The sequence below is a fragment of the Ascaphus truei genome, chromosome 21 (assembly GCF_040206685.1).
Source record: "Ascaphus truei isolate aAscTru1 chromosome 21, aAscTru1.hap1, whole genome shotgun sequence".
NCBI lineage: Eukaryota > Metazoa > Chordata > Amphibia > Anura > Ascaphidae > Ascaphus > Ascaphus truei.
In genome coordinates this window covers 2,188,253-2,210,992 of record NC_134503.1, presented here as the reverse complement: position 1 = coordinate 2,210,992, position 22,740 = coordinate 2,188,253, and the positions used below count along the sequence as shown (strand labels likewise).

Sequence of the window (22,740 nt, the reverse complement as noted above, 5' to 3'; positions counted from 1 at the left end):
GCCAGGCATCACATTTAAGGAATGCCACTCGGTAAAAACCAGGGCGGTGCCGCTGTAACGGCAGAGAAACACGGAAGACTTCGTTACATAGTTACCAAACGTAAGCTACTTCTGCACATTCCGTGTTAATATTTAACTTAGTGCAACAACTCTGTGCAAATAACAAGGATAGCAGTTGTAATTAATACTAGTACTGCTCATTAGGGTGAATAGAACACACATTATACCAAGAAACTCTTACACATGCTACCTGTCCATCCCCTCTCCCCCCCACATCCACTGTACCTTAGGGAAGACGTGCCAGCAGCCGTGACCAAGCAGAGACCAGGCACTCGATAAGAAAGCTGCTGCAGACTGTTATTACACAGGACCAAGCATTGAAAGGCTCAACATGAACTAAGGGGCTTGTAGTGTTGTAGCATTCATACAAATCGGGCACAATGACACTTGCTAATGTGTCCATGTATGTGCCACAGATACAGACGTGACCCTTACAGGCAGCGGATTGCTGGGACATCAAGCAGAAAAGGGGTTACACAAAAAAAAAAAACATTTCTCCGCAGGAAGTTTACCATTTGCCGTTTTTCCAGCCCAATCCTTTAATTGCAAAAACACAACTTAAATGCAGAGCATTCGCCAAGCAGCGCGCTGGAAAATACACAACAGAAAATGACAGCCAACAGTACCTTTGTGACAAGGTTATAAACAGCACGCATGACCTTGTGAGATAGGAGATGGGATGAATGTCTATTTTATTACATACAATAACCGTCGATTTAAATTGTAGAAGATGTGGAATCGTATAATATAGACAGGACCAGTGAGCCAGAGAAGCAGAAGTGAGAGCAGATTCAGGGGACAGAACAAGATATTATTACAAGTACAGCCGTGTGTTAAATCTGCAATTATATTTTAAAGCTCTTTGGATCGCAAAGAAAAGACGTCCTAAAAATTAAATCTCTCCTCGTATTACGGCCGCAGAGCAAATAAAGTAACTAACAGAATAAACGGGTTAAAGAGATTGCATTGATTTAACTGGGCCGCTATAGTTCTCTCTGTAAACAAAGTCTGTATGCCGGAGGCGCTTACCAACAGCTAGCAGGGGAAAGTAACATGGAGATAGTGTCGGGAGGGCGCTTGCAGCGCAAACACTTTCACAAGCACGAGAGTGACGCTAAGAGCGCGTCAGCACGATATGCTACTCGGGAACATCGACCTTTCAGCCACCACGAAAATATTATGACGAAGACGACGACATCTGCTGAAGGAGAACTCTTGGGGATCTCCCCGGCTCAGCAGCAGCTGCTCATTCTTCCTTCTTGTCCTTGTGCCCATCGCTGAGTGCCTGTTGGGAATCAGAGAAACCAAAGATGGGTATGAACAAATCGGGGTGGTCGTATGTTAGCAGGGGGATAATAATATACCGGATAAAAGTCAGTATGTAGCAGATCTATAGCTACCAAGTGCTGGACCACACCGTGCAGGTAAGCACATTTGGCTCGCTCGCACGTCCTGTTTCCCGCACTTGCTACAAAGTCCCAGGCTCTTTTCGTGCCCTCCCGCACTTGCAGGTTTCCCGAAAACTGACGAATTCTTCTACACACCCTGGTTACGCCGTCAGTGCCAGCGCTGGCAGGAGAACCAGAAGGACATCATTGGATTGTAAGAATGTGGAGCAGAGAAAAGGCGGGTCCGGGAGGGGGCTCCTGTTTAATTTCAACATTAAATGGCTTCTTTGCTCCATGATCATTACTCTCTGGAGGCCACAGAATCCTCCCTGCCAACGATCAATAGCCCCAACACCCCCCAAAGCAGCGTATTCACTGCCATACACTGTGCCCGGACTGCAGAGGAAACGGGGCTCTCCCAGCGTCCCTTCCTCACTGATAGAGGACCGCGCAGCAGATCAGGGACGGAGATCTTTCGCGGTCAGTGATGTTTGATGGGGAGAGGGGAACGCCAAAACATTGTGCAGACTTCATTATTAAATATTCCATGAAATTTTAATGAGGGAGATGTGAAGCGCATGAAATGTTTCGCCTCGCGAGTCTGGGGGGAGGGGGGGAACTGCGCTCTATATTCTATTTATAGAGCCAAGCTGTGAGACAAAACCAAGACTTCCACGTAGCCTACTCAGCCAACTGCTGCGGCCTTACTGCTCAACTATAAGCCGGCTGCAGCGCCCAAAATAACCACGGTACCTCTCACTGCAAATGCATGGTGACTGGGGTTCCCGGACTCACAGGGACTGATGAGGCCGAGTGTGCAGTAATTACACAGGATTGTATTGTGAACGAGGTTATTGGACACGCAGGGATTGATGTGGCTCAATCAGTGGCTCAGCCAAAGACCAGGGAACCCCTGCCACAGCTGGTTTAGTTGTTCAGTTTAGATACCAGTCACTACCCCGCAAACACAGACCGATTTGGTAACAAGGGTTCTCTCCAGATCCAACGCACACTGCTTTGTAAGTCAGGCGGCGTATAGAGAATTGCTGTACAGTTATATATTGTATTTCAGCGTGCCATTCTGCTGTACAGGAGCCTCTGTGCGGGTACATATGTAGTTACACCCGCGGGAGCCATTCCCCATTCCCAGCGGACAGCCCAGGCCTTTGGAGTAATAACTGCATCGCTACGGTAACAGAAGTCCCTCCTCCTGGCTTATCTTTATTACAGGCGCTTGCCCAACTCTGGATGCGTTTGAACTCTGGCTCGGAGCTCGTGACTTTAAAAAGCCGACAGGACAGGCTGCACGTAGGCGGCTGCATTCCCCCTGACCGCACCCCTATACTAGGACACAGAGGGACGAGTCCTTGAGGCAGGATAAGGAAGTGCGGCGTGTGAGTCAGCGCTGCGTACACCTGCCTCAAATACAGCAGAGACCAAGGAGGAGTATTACCCAATACTAATTACTGCAGATAACATTACATCGGGGGCTCAACACCGTCCTCAACACGTTGTCAAGATATCCCTGCTTCAGCACAGGTGGCTCAATCAGAGGCTCAATCTCCAACTGATGGGATAGGGCGGCCAACTCCAGTACTTAAGGGCCACCAACAGGTCAGGTTTATAGGCTTTCCCTGCTTCAGCACAAGTCTGACTGCACCACCTGGACTAAAGCAGGGATATCCTGAAAACCCAACCTGTTGGGGAGGTGGAGGTGGGGAGGTGGAGGTGGGGAGGTGGAGGTGGAGGTGGGGAGGTGGAGGTGGAGGGGTGGGGGAGTGGACCCCCCTGCATTACATACTAAACATACAAAGAATTTCATACCATTTAAAAATAATTTAAAAAAAAGAAAGTTACCTCTACGGTTAGAGAGAAACCCCCCCGGTCAGGAAGCGGGAGCCGCTATACAGCAGTGACTTGATACCTCACCTCTGTTGCATCAAATGACGCTGTGGGTTCATGTGATGTCACGACTCCATGGCAACGGGGTCATTTGACGCCACGTTGCCATAGAGACGCGTGACTGAAGCTCTGAACACCGCGCCCCCCCAGAAATGTCTTGCGCCCCCCAGTTAGCTCACCCCTGCAGCAAGTAACGGTTATATTGTTAAACTGCTTTTGTCGGTTAACTAAACGTGCGTTATACAATGAAAACCTGACAGAGTATTACCGTTATCGGGGCGTCCCGCGGTGCGCTGCTTTAATGCAGCAATAACACGCGCCAACTTTCTTATTTGTACGAGTAAAACATGCGACAAGTCTGCATTCTGACCTGAGCTGGCACGCGTTTGCTGCTCCTGTTATTAATCTGTCAAATTCCGGATTGTGGGCCTCACATAATGGCTGCTTCAATCAGTGTAACTCAGCAGCTACAATATATCCTTATATTACCAAGGTAACATTATCTGTTACAGTTTGCAGATCAAACTGTAGGGAACATTGGCAACAAATTATCCCACACAGGAAAGTGTTGCAAAGATCTTGCACTGCTCGGGAGGTGGGCTGAAGCCTTCAAAAGAAATGAAAGCATGCTTTAAAAATGAGTTAAATAAATAAAGTCACTTATCGAATAGAACAGAACAGATGAAAAAAAAAAAACCCCATAAGATTGCAGATGCTTTGCTGCTTTAACTTCTAGCTGCCAAATCCTGGCACCTATAGGCCGCACCTAAATCCTGGCACCTATAGGCCGCACGCTGCCCCAGTATAGGGCTGGGGGCCCAGATGGTGCCGACCTTGCCGGGTACCAAGAGAAGGCGCACGACATCCTTGGAAATACTGCGCGCTGCATTTAGTGTACACCGGACACGAACGCGTAGCGCCGGTGACCGCAGCACGGAGTCACCCCCTGCTCTGACACAGGGGCCCACAACATACTGCGCTGAAGCATTGCTTTTATACACTGAGGTTTAAAGGGGCAGTTCCTACTACAGCTAAACCCCGTTATAACGCGGTCCTCGGGGTCCACCCCGAGACCACCGCGTTACTAACGGAGTCACGCTAATTAAAAAAAAAAAAATGGCCGCCGCATCAGTGTTTTTACCCGCGGTCCCGGCTCCCCCTGCCACCGCGTGACAGGAGATGGGAGGGGGGATTCCCCTCCGGTTCCGGCTCCCCCTGCCACCGCGTGACAGGAGATGGGAGGGGGGATTCCCCTCCGGTCCGGCTCCCCCCGCCGCAGCACAGGGGCCTCGCGCCGCAATACAGGGCCCCCTGGCCCTGCCGTAGCGCAGGGTCGTCCTGCCCTCCCCCCCCCCCCCATGCCCCCCCGCGCTGCACCGGGCCATCCCACCAGCCCCCGCAGCATCGGGGGCCCCCGCAGCAGCCATCATCCCCCTCCACCGCAGCACCACCCCCACCCTGCAGCCACATGCCTCAAAAATCATCCCCAAGGTAAGGTAAGGCTGATTTATGTATAAGTGTAGTGTGTGTGTGTGTGTGTGTGTGTGTGTGTGTGTGTGTGTGTGTGTGTGTGTGTGTGTGTGTGTGTGTGTCAGTGTGTGCAGTGTGAGCAATGAGCAGTGTGTGTGCAGTGTGTCAGTGTGTGTGCAGTGTGTGTGCAGTGTGTGTGCAGTGTGTGTGCAGTGTGTCAGTGTGTGTCAGTGTGTGTGCAGTGTGTGTGCAGTGTGTGTGCAGTGTGTGTGCAGTGTGTGTGCAGTGTGTGTGCAGTGTGTGCAGTGTGAGCAATGAGCAGTGTGTGTCAGTGTGAGCAGTGTGTGTGCAGTGTGAGCAATGAGCAGTGTGTCAGTGTGTGCAGTGTGTGCGCAGTGTGCAGTGTGTGTGCAGTGTGTCAGTGTGAGCAATGAGCAGTGTGTGTCAGTGTGAGCAGTGTGTGTGCAGTGTGAGCAATGAGCAGTGTGTCAGTGTGTGCAGTGTGAGCAATGAGCAGTGTGTGTGCAGTGTGCAGTGTGTGTCAGTGTGTGTGCAGTGTGTGCAGTGTGTGCGTGTGTGTCAGTGTGTGTCAGTGTGTGTGCAGTGTGTGTGCAGTGTGTGTCAGTGTGTGTGCAGTGTGTGTGCAGTGTGTGTCAGTGTGTGTGCAGTGTGTGTGCAGTGTGTGTGCAGTGTGTGTGCAGTGTGAGCAATGAGCAGTGTGTGAGCAGTGTGTGTGCAGTGTGAGCAATGAGCAGTGTGTGAGCAGTGTGTGTCAGTGTGAGCAATGAGCAGTGTGTGTCAGTGTGAGCAATGAGCAGTGTGTGTCAGTGTGAGCAGTGTGTGTGCAGTGTGTGTGCAGTGTGTGTGCAGTGTGAGCAATGAGCAGTGTGTGTGCAGTGTGAGCAATGAGCAGTGTGTGTGCAGTGTGAGCGCAGTGTGAGCGCAGTGTGTGCGCAGTGTGTGTGCAGTGTGTGTGCAGTGTGTGTGCAGTGTGAGCAATGAGCAGTGTGTGTGCAGTGTGTGTGCAGTGTGCAGTGTGTGTGCAGTGTGCAGTGTGTGTGCAGTGTGCAGTGTGTGTGCAGTGTGCAGTGTGTGTGCAGTGTGCAGTGTGTGTGCAGTGTGCAGTGTGTGTGCAGTGTGCAGTGTGTGTGCAGTGTGCAGTGTGTGTGCAGTGTGCAGTGTGTGTGCAGTGTGCAGTGTGTGTGCAGTGTGCAGTGTGCAGTGTGTGTGCAGTGTGCAGTGTGCAGTGTGTGTGCAGTGTGCAGTGTGCAGTGTGTGTGCAGTGTGCAGTGTGCAGTGTGTGTGCAGTGTGCGCAGTGTGCAGTGTGCGTGCAGTGTGAGCAATGAGCAGTGTGCGTGCAGTGTGAGCAATGAGCAGTGTGCGTGCAGTGTGAGCAATGAGCAGTGTGCGTGCAGTGTGAGCAATGAGCAGTGTGCGTGCAGTGTGAGCAATGAGCAGTGTGCGTGCAGTGTGAGCAATGAGCAGTGTGCGTGCAGTGTGAGCAATGAGCAGTGTGCGTGCAGTGTGAGCAATGAGCAGTGTGCGTGCAGTGTGAGCAATGAGCAGTGTGCGTGCAGTGTGAGCAATGAGCAGTGTGCGTGCAGTGTGAGCAATGAGCAGTGTGCGTGCAGTGTGAGCAATGAGCAGTGTGCGTGCAGTGTGAGCAATGAGCAGTGTGCGTGCAGTGTGAGCAATGAGCAGTGTGCGTGCAGTGTGAGCAATGAGCAGTGTGCGTGCAGTGTGAGCAATGAGCAGTGTGCGTGCAGTGTGAGCAATGAGCAGTGTGCGTGCAGTGTGCGTGCAGTGTGCGTGCAGTGTGCGTGCAGTGTGCGTGCAGTGTGCGTGCAGTGTGCGTGCAGTGTGCGTGCAGTGTGCGTGCAGTGTGCGTGCAGTGTGCGTGCAGTGTGCGTGCAGTGTGCGTGCAGTGTGCGTGCAGTGTGCGTGCAGTGTGCGTGCAGTGTGCGTGCAGTGTGCGTGCAGTGTGCGTGCAGTGTGCGTGCAGTGTGCGTGCAGTGTGAGCAATGAGCAGTGTGTGTGCAGTGTGTGCAGTGTGTGTGCAGTGTGTGTGCAGTGTGTGTGCAGTGTGTGCAGTGTGCAGTGTGTGTGCAGTGTGCAGTGTGCAGTGTGTGTGCAGTGTGTGTGCAGTGTGTGTGCAGTGTGTGTGCAGTGTGTGTGCAGTGTGTGTGCAGTGTGTGTGCAGTGTGTGTGCAGTGTGCGTGTGTGTAGTGTGTCAGTGTGTGCAGTGTGAGCAGTGTGCAGTGTGAGCAATGAGCAGTGTGTGTGCAGTGAGTGTGTGCAGTGAGTGCAGTGTGTGCAGTGTGTGCAGTGTGTGCAGTGTGTGCAGTGTGTGCAGTGTGTGCAGTGTGTGCAGTGTGTGCAGTGTGTGCAGTGTGTGCAGTGTGTGCAGTGTGTGCAAAAAAAAAAAAAAAAAAATGTAAAATTTAAAAAATTTTTTTTTTTTTTTTTTTAAACGGGAGCCATGGGAAAACCGCGTTATAACCGAATCGCGGTATAGCGAGGCGCGTTATAACGGGGTTTAGCTGTACTTTTTTTTATATTACAGCGTGGGAACTGGAGATCCCCCCCTGATTTACACTTTCAGCTATAGGGCCCCCCCCAAGTTCCAGAGATACTTACTGGATTTTAATCTACCTCCGGGGAAACAAAATGGCTGCCAAATCTCAGGCCAATGGGAAGCTGCAGCATAATCTGTTGTGGCTTCCTATTGGACGGCCATTTAAATGCCCTTTAAAAACCAGGAAGTAATAACGGTAACTCCGCCAGTGAGTATCTGGGAAACGGAGCGGTTCCTGGAGCTGGAAATAGAGCGGTTCCGTTCTGGGGAACCCCCCCCCCCCATTCCAATCCTGTACAAAAACAGGGGTTAGTTAGAGAGGGAACGCCTCGAGCCGCCGGAGTTTAGGGGCTGGGAATACTCCATCACATCTGTTTCACTGTTACTGCGGCACATTTCGTTTGACGGGGAGGGGGTGCAGTTGTGGCGGCGGTCAGGCCATCCCACGGAGGGGAGGAGGAGACCCCCTTACCTGCAGCTTGGCATGCTCGTCCATCAGGCGGTCATACTCCTTGGTTAGCCCCTCGCACTGCTTCTTGATGGCAATCACCTCGCTGTCAGACTTGTGCAGAGCTGTGGGAAGGGACACAAGTTATTCTGCAACACCAGGGTTAAGTGACCCCGAAGGTCACCGGACATCCATCACTTCATCCCTCTGCTGTGGGCCGAGCCTTCTGGTAGGGGCTACAGATCAGGTGTACAGGTTTCAATTAGCAGTGTGGGGGGGGGACGACTGCATGAAGGGGGGGGGGGACCGCATGAAGGGGGGGGGGGGGGGAGTATTTCAGCTTTTCATCCTTTTTGGGGTCGCAGAAATATACAGCTCTGCGGTCAGAAAGGGGCGGAAATGATTGGACAGGCATAGTCCTACAATGCGATAGGCTCCCCGGAGTGAACTTACAGAAAGATCAAGGTGCTGATATGCACACACTAATGCAGGCAGGGCTTACATTACGCTGAAGCTGGGACACAAAGGCAATGCGACCGACTGGAAACTTACAAGAAAACAAACCGTTTGAGAGCAAAAGCCGGTTCTCAAAAGAAACAAATGTGAGGTAAAGAGGTTTCCTGATAAAGGGTAACCAACGTTACCCGAAACTAGCAGGGACCACTACCCTCCCTTCCCTGGGCACACACGCTACCACTACCCTCCCTTCCCTGGGCACACACGCTACCACTACCCTCCCTTGGCACACACGCTACCACTACCCTCCCTTCCCTGGGCACACACGCTACCACTACCCTCCCTTCCCTGGGCACACACACAATACCACTATCCACCCTTCCCAGGTGTGTACACACACACACACACACCTCCCGTCCCTGTGGACACTACTACGATCCACCCTTCCCTGGGCACACAAGGTACCACTATCCACCCTTCCCTAGGCGCACACACACACACACACACACACACACACACACACACACACACCTCCCTTCCCTGTGGACACTACTACGATCCACCCTTCCCTGGGCACACAAGGTACCATTATCCTTCCTTCCCTGGGCACACACACGCTACCACTATCCTCTCTTCCCTGGGCACACACGCTACCACTACCCTCCCTTCCCTGGGCACACACGCTACCACTACCCTCCCTTCCCTGGGCACACACGCTACCACTATCCTCCCTTCCCTGGGCACACACGCTACCACTACCCTCCCTTCCCTGGGCACACACGCTACCACTACCCTCCCTTCCCTGGGCACGCACGCTACCACTACCCTCCCTTCCCTGGGCACACACGCTACCACTACCCTCCCTTCCCTGGGCACACACGCTACCACTACCCTCCCTTCCCTGGGCACGCACGCTACCACTACCCTCCCTTCCCTGGGAACACACACACACGCTACCACTACCTTCCCTTCCCTTCCCTGGGCGCACACGCTACCACTTCCCTCGGCGCACACACGCTACCACTATCCTCCCTTCCCTGGGCGCACACGCTAACACTACCCTCCCTTCCCTGGGCGCACACGCTACCACTATCCTCCCTTCCCTCGGCACACGCTACCACTATCCACCCTTCCCTAGGCACACACAATACCACTATCCACCCTTCCCAGGTGTGCACACACACACACACACACACACACACACACACACACACACCCCCGTCCCTGTGGACACTACTACGATCCACCCTTCCCTGGGCACACAAGGTACCATTATCCTTCCTTCCCTGGGCACACACGCATCCACTATCCTCCCTTCCCTAGGCACACACAATACCACTATCCACCCTTCCCTAGGCGCGCGCGCGCACACACACACACACACCTCCCTTCCCTGTGGACACTACTACGATCCACCCTTCCCTGGGCACACAAGGTACCATTATCCTTCCTTCCCTGGGCACACACACGCTACCACTATCCTCTCTTCCCTGGGCACACACGCTACCACTATCCTCCCTTCCCTGGGCACACACGCTACCACTATCCTCCCTTCCCTGGGCACACACGCTAACATGCACAGAGACCCAATGTGCTTATTTTGCGCCTTTCAGGCGGATTATGAATGATGTTGGAATATGCAGGTTTGCCTCCGTAGTGTAAGGATAGATATCAGCAGGATCCCCTTGGGGCAGCCCGGGAGTTTATCACACTGGTGTCAGCAGCAGTGCTATTAATGGACCACGTCCCTGCTGAAGGTCACTTAGAACAGGGGAGAAGTTCTGTTTATCACAGTGCAGGCACATCCGGAAGGCACCCGACCATGTTCCTCGTGCATCCCTGCTCAGCACAGTGGAACGATGGCGTTTCTAGAGGGCAGGGGACCAGATACACGGAGCCCAAGGACGGGCATTCATCTCGTTTTAATGTGGCCAGAGAATGATTAAATTGCCAACGAGGGGGTACAGGCGAGGGGTATACACCCGGACACACACACACACACACACACTTCATTGTCAGAATGGTCTCTGAGCGGTGAAAGTATAAAATGACCTACAGTACATGAGCAGGAATCCCCAATCTATCCAGTTACACATTGATGAGATGTGTAAGGCCGAGTGGGTGAGGCCGAGTGGGTGAGGCCGAGTGGGTGAGGCCGAGTGGGTGAGGCCGAGTGGGTGAGGCCGAGTGGGTGAGGCCGAGTGGGTGAGGCCGAGAGTGAGGGCGCCTCACGTGCCAATCCCCCAATTAGTTAAATAACCACGAGTTAACAGATAATGCAGTGAGGCCGCCTTCCATGCAGCATAAGGCTAATACGGGAATGGCGCTGCGCAGGGAGTGGAGGGAGCGAAGGTTAATACTGGAATGGCGCTGCGCAGGGAGTGCAGGGAGTGCAGGTTAATACTGGAATGGCGCTGCGCAGGGAGTGCAGGGAGCACGTTACTTTTCTTGGTGGATTCCAGCTCTTCCTGCAGCTTGCGCACTTCCGCTTTAAGCTTCTTGTTGTCCTCCTCAGCATTGGTGTCCGGCAGGTCGCACACCTCCACCCCGGCGGCTTTCAGCTCCTGCAGGGAGAGAGATTCGGTAAAGGGTTAAGTGCGGCCTTCTGTAAAGGCCACAGGCTCCCCGCTACGAAACGACAAACATTTGGTCCACGTGGCTTTTAACCGTTTCGCTGCCATGCTTTGCAGCGTCACTGGGCCCCGTGGCGGAGACGTGGTTCGGAAGCCCTCCCACCTCCCTCTGACCTCTGTATTTGCACCGCTGTAACGGGACCCCCCGCAGGCGATGTCAGAGCGTGCTCAGGAGAGGCTGTGCATGCCATATACAATATAACAGGGGAACCTGCAAGAACGGGCACAGTCCTGATGTAAAAGTCAGCGGTACGCAGAACTTCATTTCCGCTAATTAGCTTAAATTAACTCTGCAAACGGACCATACAAGAGGGTTCTCTGTGGGATCAGAGAAAGTGACATGGGACCTTTTAGGGACTGTGGGAACTTACAGTCTAACTACACTACGTACATAAACCCTTCTATATCCTATAACGTACATGACAAGACCTCTAGCTGCTATATGAATCAGTCACTCGCAAGCATGGACCCCCCCCCCCCCCTTTGTGGTACCCCAAGGTCCCACGGGACACGGGCGGAGGGGCTCTGCTTAATGAGATTAGCACTGGGAGGGGCGCGGGGCGCAGGGCACATGGCGCGGGCTGATACCTTCTTCAGTTTGTCGTTCTCCTCCATGTACTTTTTGGCGGCGTCGCTGGCGCTCTCGGCCTGCTTCCGGAAAGCCTCGTTGGACGCGAGGAGCGTGGCCTGTTTGGAGATCAGGGTGACCAGGCGTCTCAGCAAACTGCGGGGGGAAGGATTTACCCCGGGGTTAGAGGAAACACCCACCCTGCAGGCGTGTGGCGGTTATAATGCAGGCGGGTGGGAGCAGGGACAGAAACCGGAATACCGGGGGGATTCACGGCTGGACATGGACAAAACCGATTAACTTGTTAACTGCCGGAGGACTGAAATGCATTGCAAATCCCTCCAACAGGATAAGAAAAAAATTCAACGAGAGCCGACCCACAAACGACCCGTGCCCCCCTCCCTATATGTAGATATAATGGTATCTCAGGACGGGTCACATATAGATATGAATATACAGTACGTAGGATTGCTTTCCAACAGCGCCCTCTGCAGGGCAGTAGAGTTACAGGAGATATGCGGTACCCGCAGCTCGCCTGTAACCCTATTAGCACCAGAACGGGCCTGCAGCAGATTGCGGCACGCGACCGCCGGCTCTGGTGCAGGAGGGGTTACAATGGCATGAACACATTCAGCTGCAGACGATGCCAGAGTACTGGCGCAGTGTGCCGCAGCCGGTCTGGCGAGACGTCGCCGCGAACCCCTCAGGGGACGCGGCAAGTGGTTAACTGTCCGACAGCGCAGACACAAACCGATACACACGGTCACGTGGTGTTATACAGGGAGGGCAGTGTAAGGAGCACAGGACAGTCACGTGGTGTTATACAGGGAGGGCAGTGTAAGGCGCACAGGACAGTCACGTGGTGTTATACAGGGAGGGCAGTGTAAGGCGCACAGGACAGTCACGTGGTGTTATACAGGGAGGGCAGTGTAAGGCGCACAGGACAGTCACGTGGTGTTATACAGGGAGGGCAGTGTAAGGCGCACAGGACAGTCACGTGGTGTTATACAGGGAGGGCAGTGTAAGGAGCACAGGACAGTCACGTGGTGTTATACAGGGAGGGCAGTGTAAGGAGCACAGGACAGTCACGTGGTGTTATACAGGGAGGGCAGTGTAAGGCGCACAGGACAGTCACGTGGTGTTATACAGGGAGGGCAGTGTAAGGCGCACAGGACAGTCACGTGGTGTTATACAGGGAGGGCAGTGTAAGGCGCACAGGACAGTCACGTGGTGTTATACAGGGAGGGCAGTGTAAGGCGCACAGGACAGTCACGTGGTGTTATACAGGGAGGGCAGTGTAAGGAGCACAGGACAGTCACGTGGTGTTATACAGGGAGGGCAGTGTAAGGAGCACAGGACAGTCACGTGGTGTTATACAGGGAGGGCAGTGTAAGGAGCACAGGACAGTCACGTGGTGTTATACAGGGAGGGCAGTGTAAGGAGCACAGGACAGTCACGTGGTGTTATACAGGGAGGGTAAGGAGCACAGGACAGTCACGTGGTGTTATACAGGGAGGGCAGTGTAAGGAGCACAGGACAGTCACGTGGTGTTATACAGGGAGGGCAGTGTAAGGAGCACAGGACAGTCACGTGGTGTTATACAGGGAGGGCAGTGTAAGGCGCTCAGGACAGTCACGTGGTGTTATACAGGGAGGGCAGTGTAAGGAGAACAGGACAGTCACGTGGTGTTATACAGGGAGGGCAGTGTAAGGAGCACAGGACGGTCACGTGGTGTTATACAGGGAGGGCAGTGTAAGGAGCACAGGACGGTCACGTGGTGTTATACAGGGAGGGCAGTGTAAGGCGCACAGGACAGTCACGTGGTGTTATACAGGGAGGGCAGTGTAAGGAGCACAGGACACAGCCGGGCTCGGGGGTCCTGGGGAGCGAGCAGAAAGGCCTCTCCAACAGAGGCCCAGAAAACAGGACTGGTTCCTGGAAATACTTGCAGCGGCTGAGCCACACTACCCCATCTAATGCTCTCGGCCAGGGGCGGCCAACTCCAGTCCTTAAGGGCCACCAACAGGTCAGGTTTTAAGGATATCCCTACTTAACAGGTGGCTCCACCCGTCCTCCTGGGGCACAGGTGAAGGTTCCTTTCAAAGACGGTCTTGTTTCTCCCAAAGGCGCGCCCAACCCATCTTAATTCGCCTATGGATTTCCTACTAAAAAGGTTCCCATCCACCGTCACCCCCCGGCCACGGTGGGCAATCTCTGAATATAGATCTATGCCACTTATTTCAGCCTTTGCAGACTTGACACATCTGTTTAACATCACTTTGTTGTTGCCGAGATTCAAACGGAGGTCACATGCTTCCTCGCTTCAGCGCGTTCTCCAATTTGTTGCTGGAGGGAGATCTCCTGGACTTGTTATTTTTGCCACATGTCAAAGCCGCAGGCGACAAATAGTTACCGTTGATTTTGATTCCTTTTTCTTCCCAATACCATGTCTTCAACAATTCTTCACCGTTGCTGTGAAAAACGTTGGCGACACTGTCTGCCCGCCGCACTCCCTTCCTGATCCTGCTGACATGGCGTCTCCCTGTCGCACTCCCTTCCTGATCCTGCTGACACGGTGTCTCCCTGCCGCACTCCCTTCCTGATCCTGCTGACACGGTGTCTCCCTGCCGCACTCCCTTCCTGATCCTGCTGACACGGTGTCTCCCTGCCGCACTCCCTTCCTGATCCTGCTGACACGGTGTCTCCCTGCCGCACTCCCTTCCTGATCCTGCTGACATGGTGTCTGCCCGCCGCACTCCCTTCCTGATCCTGCTGACACTGTCTGCCCGCCGCACTCCCTTCCTGATCCTGCTGACATGGTGTCTCCCTGCCGCACTCCCTTCCTGACCCTGCTGACACGGCATCTCCCTGCCACACTCCCTTCCTGATCCTGCTGACACGGCGTCTCCCTGCCGCACTCCCTTCCTGATCCTGCTGACACGGCGTCTCCCTGCCACACTCCCTTGCTAATCCTACTGACACGGCATCTCCCTGCCACACTCCCTTCCTGATCCTGCTGACACTGTGCCTGCCACACTCCCTTCCTGATGCTGCTGACACGGAGTCTCCCTGCCGTACTCCCTTCCTGATCCTGCTGTCACGGCATCTCCCTGCCACACTCCCTTCCTGATCCTGCTGACACTGTGCCTGCCGCAGTCCCTTCCTGATCCTGCTGACACTGTCTGCCTGCCGCACTCCCTTCCTGATCCTGCTGACACGGCGTCTCCCTGTCGCACTCCCTCACTGATCATAGTGACATGGTGTCTCCCTGCCGCACTCCCTTCCTGACCCTGCATCTCCCTGCCACACTCCCTTCCTGATCCTGCTGACACGGCGTCTCCCTGCCGCACTCCCTTCCTGATCCTGCTGTCACGGCATCTCCCTGCCACACTCCCTTCCTGATCCTGCTGACACGGTGTCTCCCTGCCACACTCCCTTCCTGATCCTCCTGATACGGTGTCTCCCTGCCACACTCCCTCCCTGATCCTGCTGACACGGTGTCTCCCTGCCGCACTCCCTCCCTGATCCTCCTGCCACGGTGTCTCCCTGCCGCACTCCCTCCCTGATCCTCCTGCCACGGTGTCTCCCTGCCACACTCCCTTCCCGATACTTATCGTGCTATCCCCCATGTTATCTGCACCGCTCCCCGTGCTATCCCCCATGTTATCTGCACGGGCCCCCGTGCTATCCCCCATGTTATCTGCACCGCCCCCCGTGCTATCCCCCATGTTATCTGCACGGCCCCCCGTGCTATCCCCCATGTTATCTGCACGGCCCCCCGTGCTATCCCCCATGTTATCTGCATGGCCCCCGTGGCTCCTGTGTGCGCGACGTTCGGGGACAACTCCGTATCCCCAGTCTGGCAAAATGTGCACTGGCGCACACACAAATACAAAGCAAAATATCCCGAGAGCCGGGGAGTCCCCAGGCATCGGGGGGGAGAGGGGGGACTGGCCAGGTGTCTCCGCTTAGTAAACATGGGCCACTTATTAGAAAGCAGCTCTTCCACTCCGTTCGTACAACAAACCTTTTAAGAATGAGATGTGAAGGGCGTTTGCCTATTATTTTAGGATCCGTGTTCTCCTGAAAGCCAGCGTTTTTGTAATAGTGCTGAGACGGGCGAGGGGCGGGCGAGTGGCGGGCGAGGGGCGGGCGAGGGGCGGGCGAGCGATACTCACATGGACAGCAGCAGGGAGAAGCCGGCGATGTAAAGATTCCGCTGGGCCCGGAACAGCTTCATGTGAATGTGCTCCACAGCCACGGGGTTGTTCTTGAGGTCCACGTTTTCCCCGACCCCGTACTTCCTGATCTCACGGACCGCGTCTGAGTGGAGGAAACACTGCGGTTACCAGGGGCCCTTAACCCATTCACCCCTGGAGCAGCCTGAAGGGCATAGCCCAGTGATAGGCGAGAGATGGAGAGATGGAGATTTGAAGCCCTACTTGCTTAGAAGGCACCAATTGCCACAAACATACTTACCCAACAGCAGAAGCACCAGGATAACGATCAGGACCCCAAACCACGTGTTCCCGTACGTCACCACCATCTGCACCAAGCGGGATTTGAAGATTTTCTGCCATCTGAGGGAGAAAGAGGCCCACATCGTTACTGTGTAACCCATCCCGTACTCAGAAGCCACATTGCGAGGGCAGTTACCTTTGCATGTCTGCTGTGGCATACAAGTAATGTGGGGGTATTATTCGTGCCCCCCTGAAATGGTCAGATCTGCTGGCTCCCCCTAAACCTCCCTCCGGTTACACCGGCCCCCGCTCTCGCTTTACATTACTCCGCAGGAATACTTTCCCGACATCGCTGGGTACAAAGCACAGAAGTGAGGGCAGGACAGGGATTTCAGGGAGCAGTTCCTCACCATTTTTTTAGCCCCCAGTTTATTTTTGTATTTTTAATAGGGTGGGAATCGGGGGGGATCCTCCTGAGCAAAAACACCCCTATTTCCAGCTCCCGGGACCCCCTGTCCCAAAGATACTTACTGGCGAAGGTGCTGGGTTTAAATCTCCCTCAGGGGGAACAAAATGGCTGCCACATCTCAGGGCAATAGGAAGATGCAACATCAGTTGTGGCTTCTTATTGGATGGCCATTTAAATTCCATTTAACCCTTTGTGTGCCCAAACGTCATGGGGTCTGGCATGTGTCATTATTAACCTTTAAGGCCCGCTAGAATGGCGTATATTACGCCGGGTACAGCTACTTATTGTTTGTGAAGCGCCAACATATTCTGCAGTGGGGTACAGAGTTTGGTATACATCATAAAGTTCCATACAAATAAGAACAAACGCACATACAGATAGAGAGGTAAGGACGCGCTGCGCGTGAGAGCTAACGCACCTTGCGGGAACGAGGGACAATGAGGGAACAAGAAGGTGAGGCGGCCGCTCATTGTAGGATAAGGTGCGGCTCAGGTTAGAGTGTGGCCCAGTCTGACAGCTGAAGCCATTAAGGTTTGGGGAGGGGATGTTATATAGGGGGGAGATTGGTCCAGCCACACAGCTGATCAAAATAGGGGTGGAGGAGGAGGGGGGGTGGAGGAGGAGGGGGGGTGGAGGAGGAGGGGGGGTGGAGGAGGAGGGGGGGTGGAGGAGGAGGGGGGGTGGTGGAGGAGGAGGGGGGGTGGAGGAGGAGGGGGGGTGGAGGAGGAGGGGGGGTGGAGGAGGAGGGGGGGTGGAGGAGGAGGGGGGGTGGAGGAGGAGGGGGGGTGGAGGAGGAGGGGGGGGAGTGGAGGAGGGGGGGAGTCGGATGTTGGAAGAGGAGGGGAGTCGAATGTTGGAGGAGGAGGGGAGTCGGATGTTGGAGGAGGAGGGGAGTCGGATGTTGGAGGAGGAGGGGAGTCGGATGTTGGAGGAGGAGGGGAGTCGGATGTTGGAGGTAAGGTGAGTGGGCTTAAACACCTGAAAGCTGGGGGAGAGTGATGGTATGTGGGAGGGAATTCCAGAGAGGGGGGCAGCCCGGGAGAGGTCTTACAGGCGGGAGTGACAGGAGGTAATAAGGTGGGAGAAAAGGCAGATGTCGTGGGCAGAACATAGGTGTTTAGGTATATATGGGGGGGGGGGGGTGAGGGCTGAAATTTGTGGGGGGTCGTTGAGACCTCCAAGCCATTACGAAGGTTTTAAATGTAATGCTAGAGGATATGGGAAGCCAGTGTGGGGATCGGGGTCTGGGTAGGAGCTGGGCGAGGCAGATAAGGGAAATGCCAACTAGAAGGTTCCAGGAGTTGAGCAACACGTTCTCGCCAGTGAACAAAGCGGATTAACACTTCAGCTGTTACTCGCTACATCAAGTTCTTTTAATCAAAGTTTCAATGACAAAAAAAGAAGTTAAATATGGAATCCGTGCGCCCCTGAGATTCTCCGCGCTAAGATGCAGAGGCCCCGCGGAGATATATATAGGTTTGTATTCAGTTTTACATTCTGGGACACATACTACTATGCATCCAAGGTCTTGTGATGGGAATCATGCAATACGCAGACATTGCAACGACTCGTACTGCCTGGCACGTGCAAATCTGTATATTAACCCCAATGTCAGGGGCAGCAGAGCTTGGGACCCCATCCTGGCACCGAGTCAGGTTTCACCAAAAAGGTTCGGATCCTTAAAATCAACAAAACTGCTAATATTTTACCACCAAGAAGTCATTTTGTTTTTTAATCACAACAAATACTCAGTAATCTTCCCTCCTATAATACTGGAAATACGCGTGGCCAAGTTCAGTCCTCAATGGCAACCAACAGGTCAGGTTTATTCCTGCTTCAGCACAGGTGGTTCAACCAGTGGCTATCTTTGACTGAGCCAACTTTGCTGAAGCAGAGAGATCCTGAAAACCTGACCTGTTTGTGGCCCCTCAGGACTGGATGGGTCACCCCTGATGTACATGTTCATGGGAAATGTGTGAGGGTGAATTCAGCCGACGTGTTTGAAACCACTTTGGATGGAAATAACTTGTTTAAACAGCTGACTGAAAGCATTAGCCAAAAAAGCCTCATGTTTGGGACTTTAGAAAAAGAAGTCGCAGGCGGCTGTTCTGCGAGACTTGCACAATCCTGCCAAGTACTTTACTATACTTAGATTATCCACGTTCTCAGGAGTGTCAGAAAATGACAACTTCCCCCTCTGCCAGGAGATACAGCACGGGGAATCGCACCAGGAGAGAGGGGCGAACACCATGCAAAAATAGTAATGCCGAGTTAAATCAGGTTGGAGCAATCCCAGAGAGAAGCTAGAGAAGGTCATTCTCTGACGCTGAAGGGAAGATAACAGGAAGTGTGAGGAAGTACCTAATCACACAGAGCTTCTCATACTCCCTCCCAAACCTGCCCCACTACCTCCTTCCACATTACTGCTCTACTGTAGGTCCTGTCATACACCCAGTAGCCCAAGCATGCTGCCTAGGGTTCACACACTACTCTCCTCTCACATTCAAAACGTATCCAAAACCTGTCGTTTTTTCCTCCGCAATATTACAAAGATACGCCCTTTCCTCTGTTGCTCGACTGCTAAACATCTGACTCATGCCCTCATTCTCTCCTGTCTCGATTACTGTAACCTCCTGCTGTCCGGCCTTCCTGCCTCTCACCTGTCTCCCCTATAATCTATCCTAAATGCTGCTGCCAGAATCACCCTACTCTTTCCTAAATCTGTCTCGGCGTCTCCCCTGCAGATGTCTTCTCACTACCCCCTTTGTATCTGAAGCCCTCTCCCGCCTTAAACCTCTCACTGACGGCCCCACACCTCTGGAATGCCCTTCCCCTCAATATCCGACTAGCACCCTCTTATCCACCTTAACGAAGCATATGAGTAGCTCCGTGGCTGATACTATACACCTGATACCTAAACCTTGGCCCCTTGCAGAGGCACTTACCAGAACGTCCTCCTACTGTATCTGTACATTCCTCCTACCTACCAACTAGATTGTAAGCTCTTCGGAGCAGGGACTCTTCCTAAATATTAATTTTTGTCTGAAGCACTTATTCCCATGATCTGTTATTTGCATTATCTGTTATGTATATGATTGTCACATGTATTACTACTGTGAAGCGCTATGTACATTAATTGCGCTATATAAATGAAGACAGTCACTGAAAGGGTAGTGGCTTCATGGAGCAGCCTCCCAACAGAGGTGGAAGGGGCTGATACAGTAAGGGAAAATCAGACATGCTTGGGATAGACATAAGGCCAAATCCTAAATAAGAGTGTAAGCCAAAAGGTCAAATAGGGTCTGAGGTCTCACAGCTTATAGGCGAATGGCAGCCACGTGCATATCTGCGTCACATTACGTTTCATGGGTGCAGAGAATTCAACGGCTAGGAGAGGATTTAGTTACCATACATGACTGGTACATTTATAGACCATACATATTTTTAGCACTAAATGCTGAGCTATATGTCAGATGCTAAAAAGGCAGGAATTAGGTAATACATTACTTTTCAGAATCACCCCCACCCCCCAATTCAGCCCAGAGAGCTTAAACTCACAGTAACAGGTCTAGGGCAAAAGTCCCTGCCCACCGTAAAAAAAATAAGGATAAGCGCAGAAACCTCGCACCTTGTGGGAGAAATGAAAGGAATGCATAGGATCAGCACGGCAAACACTTCGGCATAGAGGAAGGTGGCAACGGCGGCCCACTGGAGACTCATCCTTCAGTGTGTCCGAGAACCTGCAGCAACAAAGAACCAAATCAAGTCATGTGACCCTTCTGGGATGGGACGCGATTAAGAAAATGTTAACTGCCTCACACCGTGTATCAATGGCTCTTAGGTCGTACGCATTTGGCTAAAGTTTCGTGTACCTACTTCAGAGTTTAAATCCTGTGTGTAATAACAAAACCAGTGTTTACATGGAATAGGAAGGAACAGGGATTTGCTTTGCAAATTAGAGCAGATGTCATTCATTTGTTGGCCTCCTGAAAGGTTCTGAGGGAAAGGATGCAAACAGATAATCTATCACTGTCTGATAGCAAAGTGTAACTATAATGGAGGTAATAAGGCGAGAAAGGAGTGTGATTTAAAAGTTCCAGAATATTAAAAAAAGGGTGCAGCCTCACACTGGGGGGTGGAGATGGGGGTCAGGGTGCAGCCTCTCACTGGCAGTGTGTGTGTGCAGGATCAGGGTGCAGCCTCACACTGGGGGGTGGAGATGGGGGGTCAGGGTGCAGCCTCTCACTGGCAGTGTGTGTGCAGGATCAGGGTGCAGCCTCACATTGGGGAAGAGAGTAGGTGGGTTCAGCCTCACACTGGGTGGAGGGGGGAGGATTAGGCTCACACTGGGGGGGGGGGGTGCAGGATCAGGGTGCAGCCTCACACTGGGTGGAGGGGGGAGGATTAGGCTCACACTGGGGGGGGGGGGTGCAGGATCAGGGTGCAGCCTCACACTGGGTGGAGGGGGGAGGATTAGGCTCACACTGGGGGGGGGGGTGCAGGCTCACACGGGGGGGGGTGCAGGCTCACACTGGGGGAGGGGTGGGGGTGCAGGGTCAGTCTCAGGATCCTGGTATACAATGATACTGTGGGGATTAGTCGGAGCATGCATTGCCCGGGAGAGACCTAATCACCGCCCTGAGCGTGTGAGAGCGCCCATAACCACCTCTCGCTTCTCCTGTGTCTCCTTCCGCTGCCAACTGACTGGAGGCGGCACACACACTCTCTAGCCTTCACTTCCGCCTTCCGCTGACGTGTACACCAGCAGCCAACTCACAACGAGGCTTTAGACGCAAAACACTGTTTTTTTTCCCCTTCCAATATAAACTTTATTGTATGCACAAACAGTACAGGTTTTAGTAAGGTGGTCCCATCTCACCACTGGAGGCAAGAGGAGGGGGGAGGGAGGGGGGATAACTTAATATTGACTAATAATTGATTAATAATTGACTAATGGTCATTTTTTTTACTAATTGACTAATTACTGTATACCTAATTATTACTAATTGACTAATTATTGACAAATAATTGGGAGGGAAATAACTTAATATTGACTAATAATGTTAATATTGGTCATTTCAGACTTTAAAATAGAGTCCTTAAAGGCAGAGTTATAGAAATGTCTGTCTTGGTCTAGATCTGTCGCTATGGGAGTGTACTTTATATAGACAGCCCTGATCACACAACCCAGCCAACGCCGGTCACCAGCCCGGATGAAAAATGGGGAGTGTTTGTTCCCGTGGCGACAGAACTGGAAAATTAGCCAGGAACCCAATGGCAGGACAACAATTACGAAGCATGGAAACAAACACCAGAGGACGTATTTAACATCCTGCCACTGGCCTCCTCAACGCATCGCTCCCTACCTTGTAGAAGATGAAGCAATGTCGTTTACGGAGAATACCTACCTACCTGATCACACACAGCGCTTTATTGCAGTAATACACCAGTTAGATTGCCAGGAATATGATAAAAAAGCAACATCAAGTAAAGAAAAACATTGGGACAAAGGATCCCTATCCCAGAGAGCTCACAATATAATTGCAGGTGTGTTTAATGGCGCAGGCTCACACAGACGGCCAGTTACATTTCTTATGGGCCTCTGAATGGGGAAGTGTCTGTCAATCAAGTGTTTTGTTTCCCCTTATTCTCCCTCGCCCACCCCCCCCAACCCCCAACCCCCCCCAACCCCCCCCCCCCCCACCGTGACATCACGCAGAAGGGAGCAGCCAGTGGAAATGAAACCCCTCCCAACTCCAAGTTTCACTTTAACAAATGTATAGGGCTCATGCCACATAAGGACGCGTGGGGCTTTTTATGTCACGTATTATAGAATTTGAACCATAGAAACAAAGAATTATACGGCAGATAAGAACCCCGGGTCCCCTGTGGCCCCCCGTGGCTGCCCATTCTCCTATCTGCTGTGAAACCTCAGACACTATTTGATCCTCCTTTGTATTTAGGATTTAGCCGTATATGTCTGTCCCCGACATGACATCGTGGCGCCATGAGGCATCCCATTGTCATGGCAACGTGACGTCACATCCCGTCATCATGCCAGGGAGATGGAGCGGCTCAGTGAGTAAAGAGATGACACTGAGATTGCTGCAGGGGAGCCTGGTTCAATTCTCGGTGTCGGCTCCTTGTGACCTTGGGAAAGTCACTTTATCTCAGGCACCAAACACATAGATTGTAAGCTCTACGGGGCAGGGACCTGTGCCTGCAACATGTCTCTGTAAAGCGCTGCATACAATTAGCAGCGCTATACAAGAACATGCAAAAAAACTACAACATAAAAAACACGGCGCCA

At 52.9% G+C, this 22,740-nt stretch overlaps 1 protein-coding gene across 1 annotated transcript; it reads right to left on the bottom strand.

Moving 5' to 3' along the window:
- Nucleotides 1–567: 567 nt before the first annotated feature.
- On the bottom strand, nt 568–21,223 carry BCAP31 (B cell receptor associated protein 31). Its single transcript, XM_075578377.1, has 8 exons — nt 21,097–21,223; nt 20,059–20,170; nt 15,981–16,081; nt 15,680–15,824; nt 11,522–11,657; nt 10,744–10,864; nt 7,869–7,969; nt 568–1,345 (listed from the first exon to the last, which is right to left on the bottom strand). The coding sequence occupies exons 2-8, from the start codon at nt 20,148–20,150 to the stop codon at nt 1,307–1,309; spliced, it is 735 nt and encodes a 244-aa protein (XP_075434492.1). The 5' UTR covers nt 20,151–20,170; nt 21,097–21,223; the 3' UTR covers nt 568–1,306.
- Nucleotides 21,224–22,740: the final 1,517 nt, after the last annotated feature.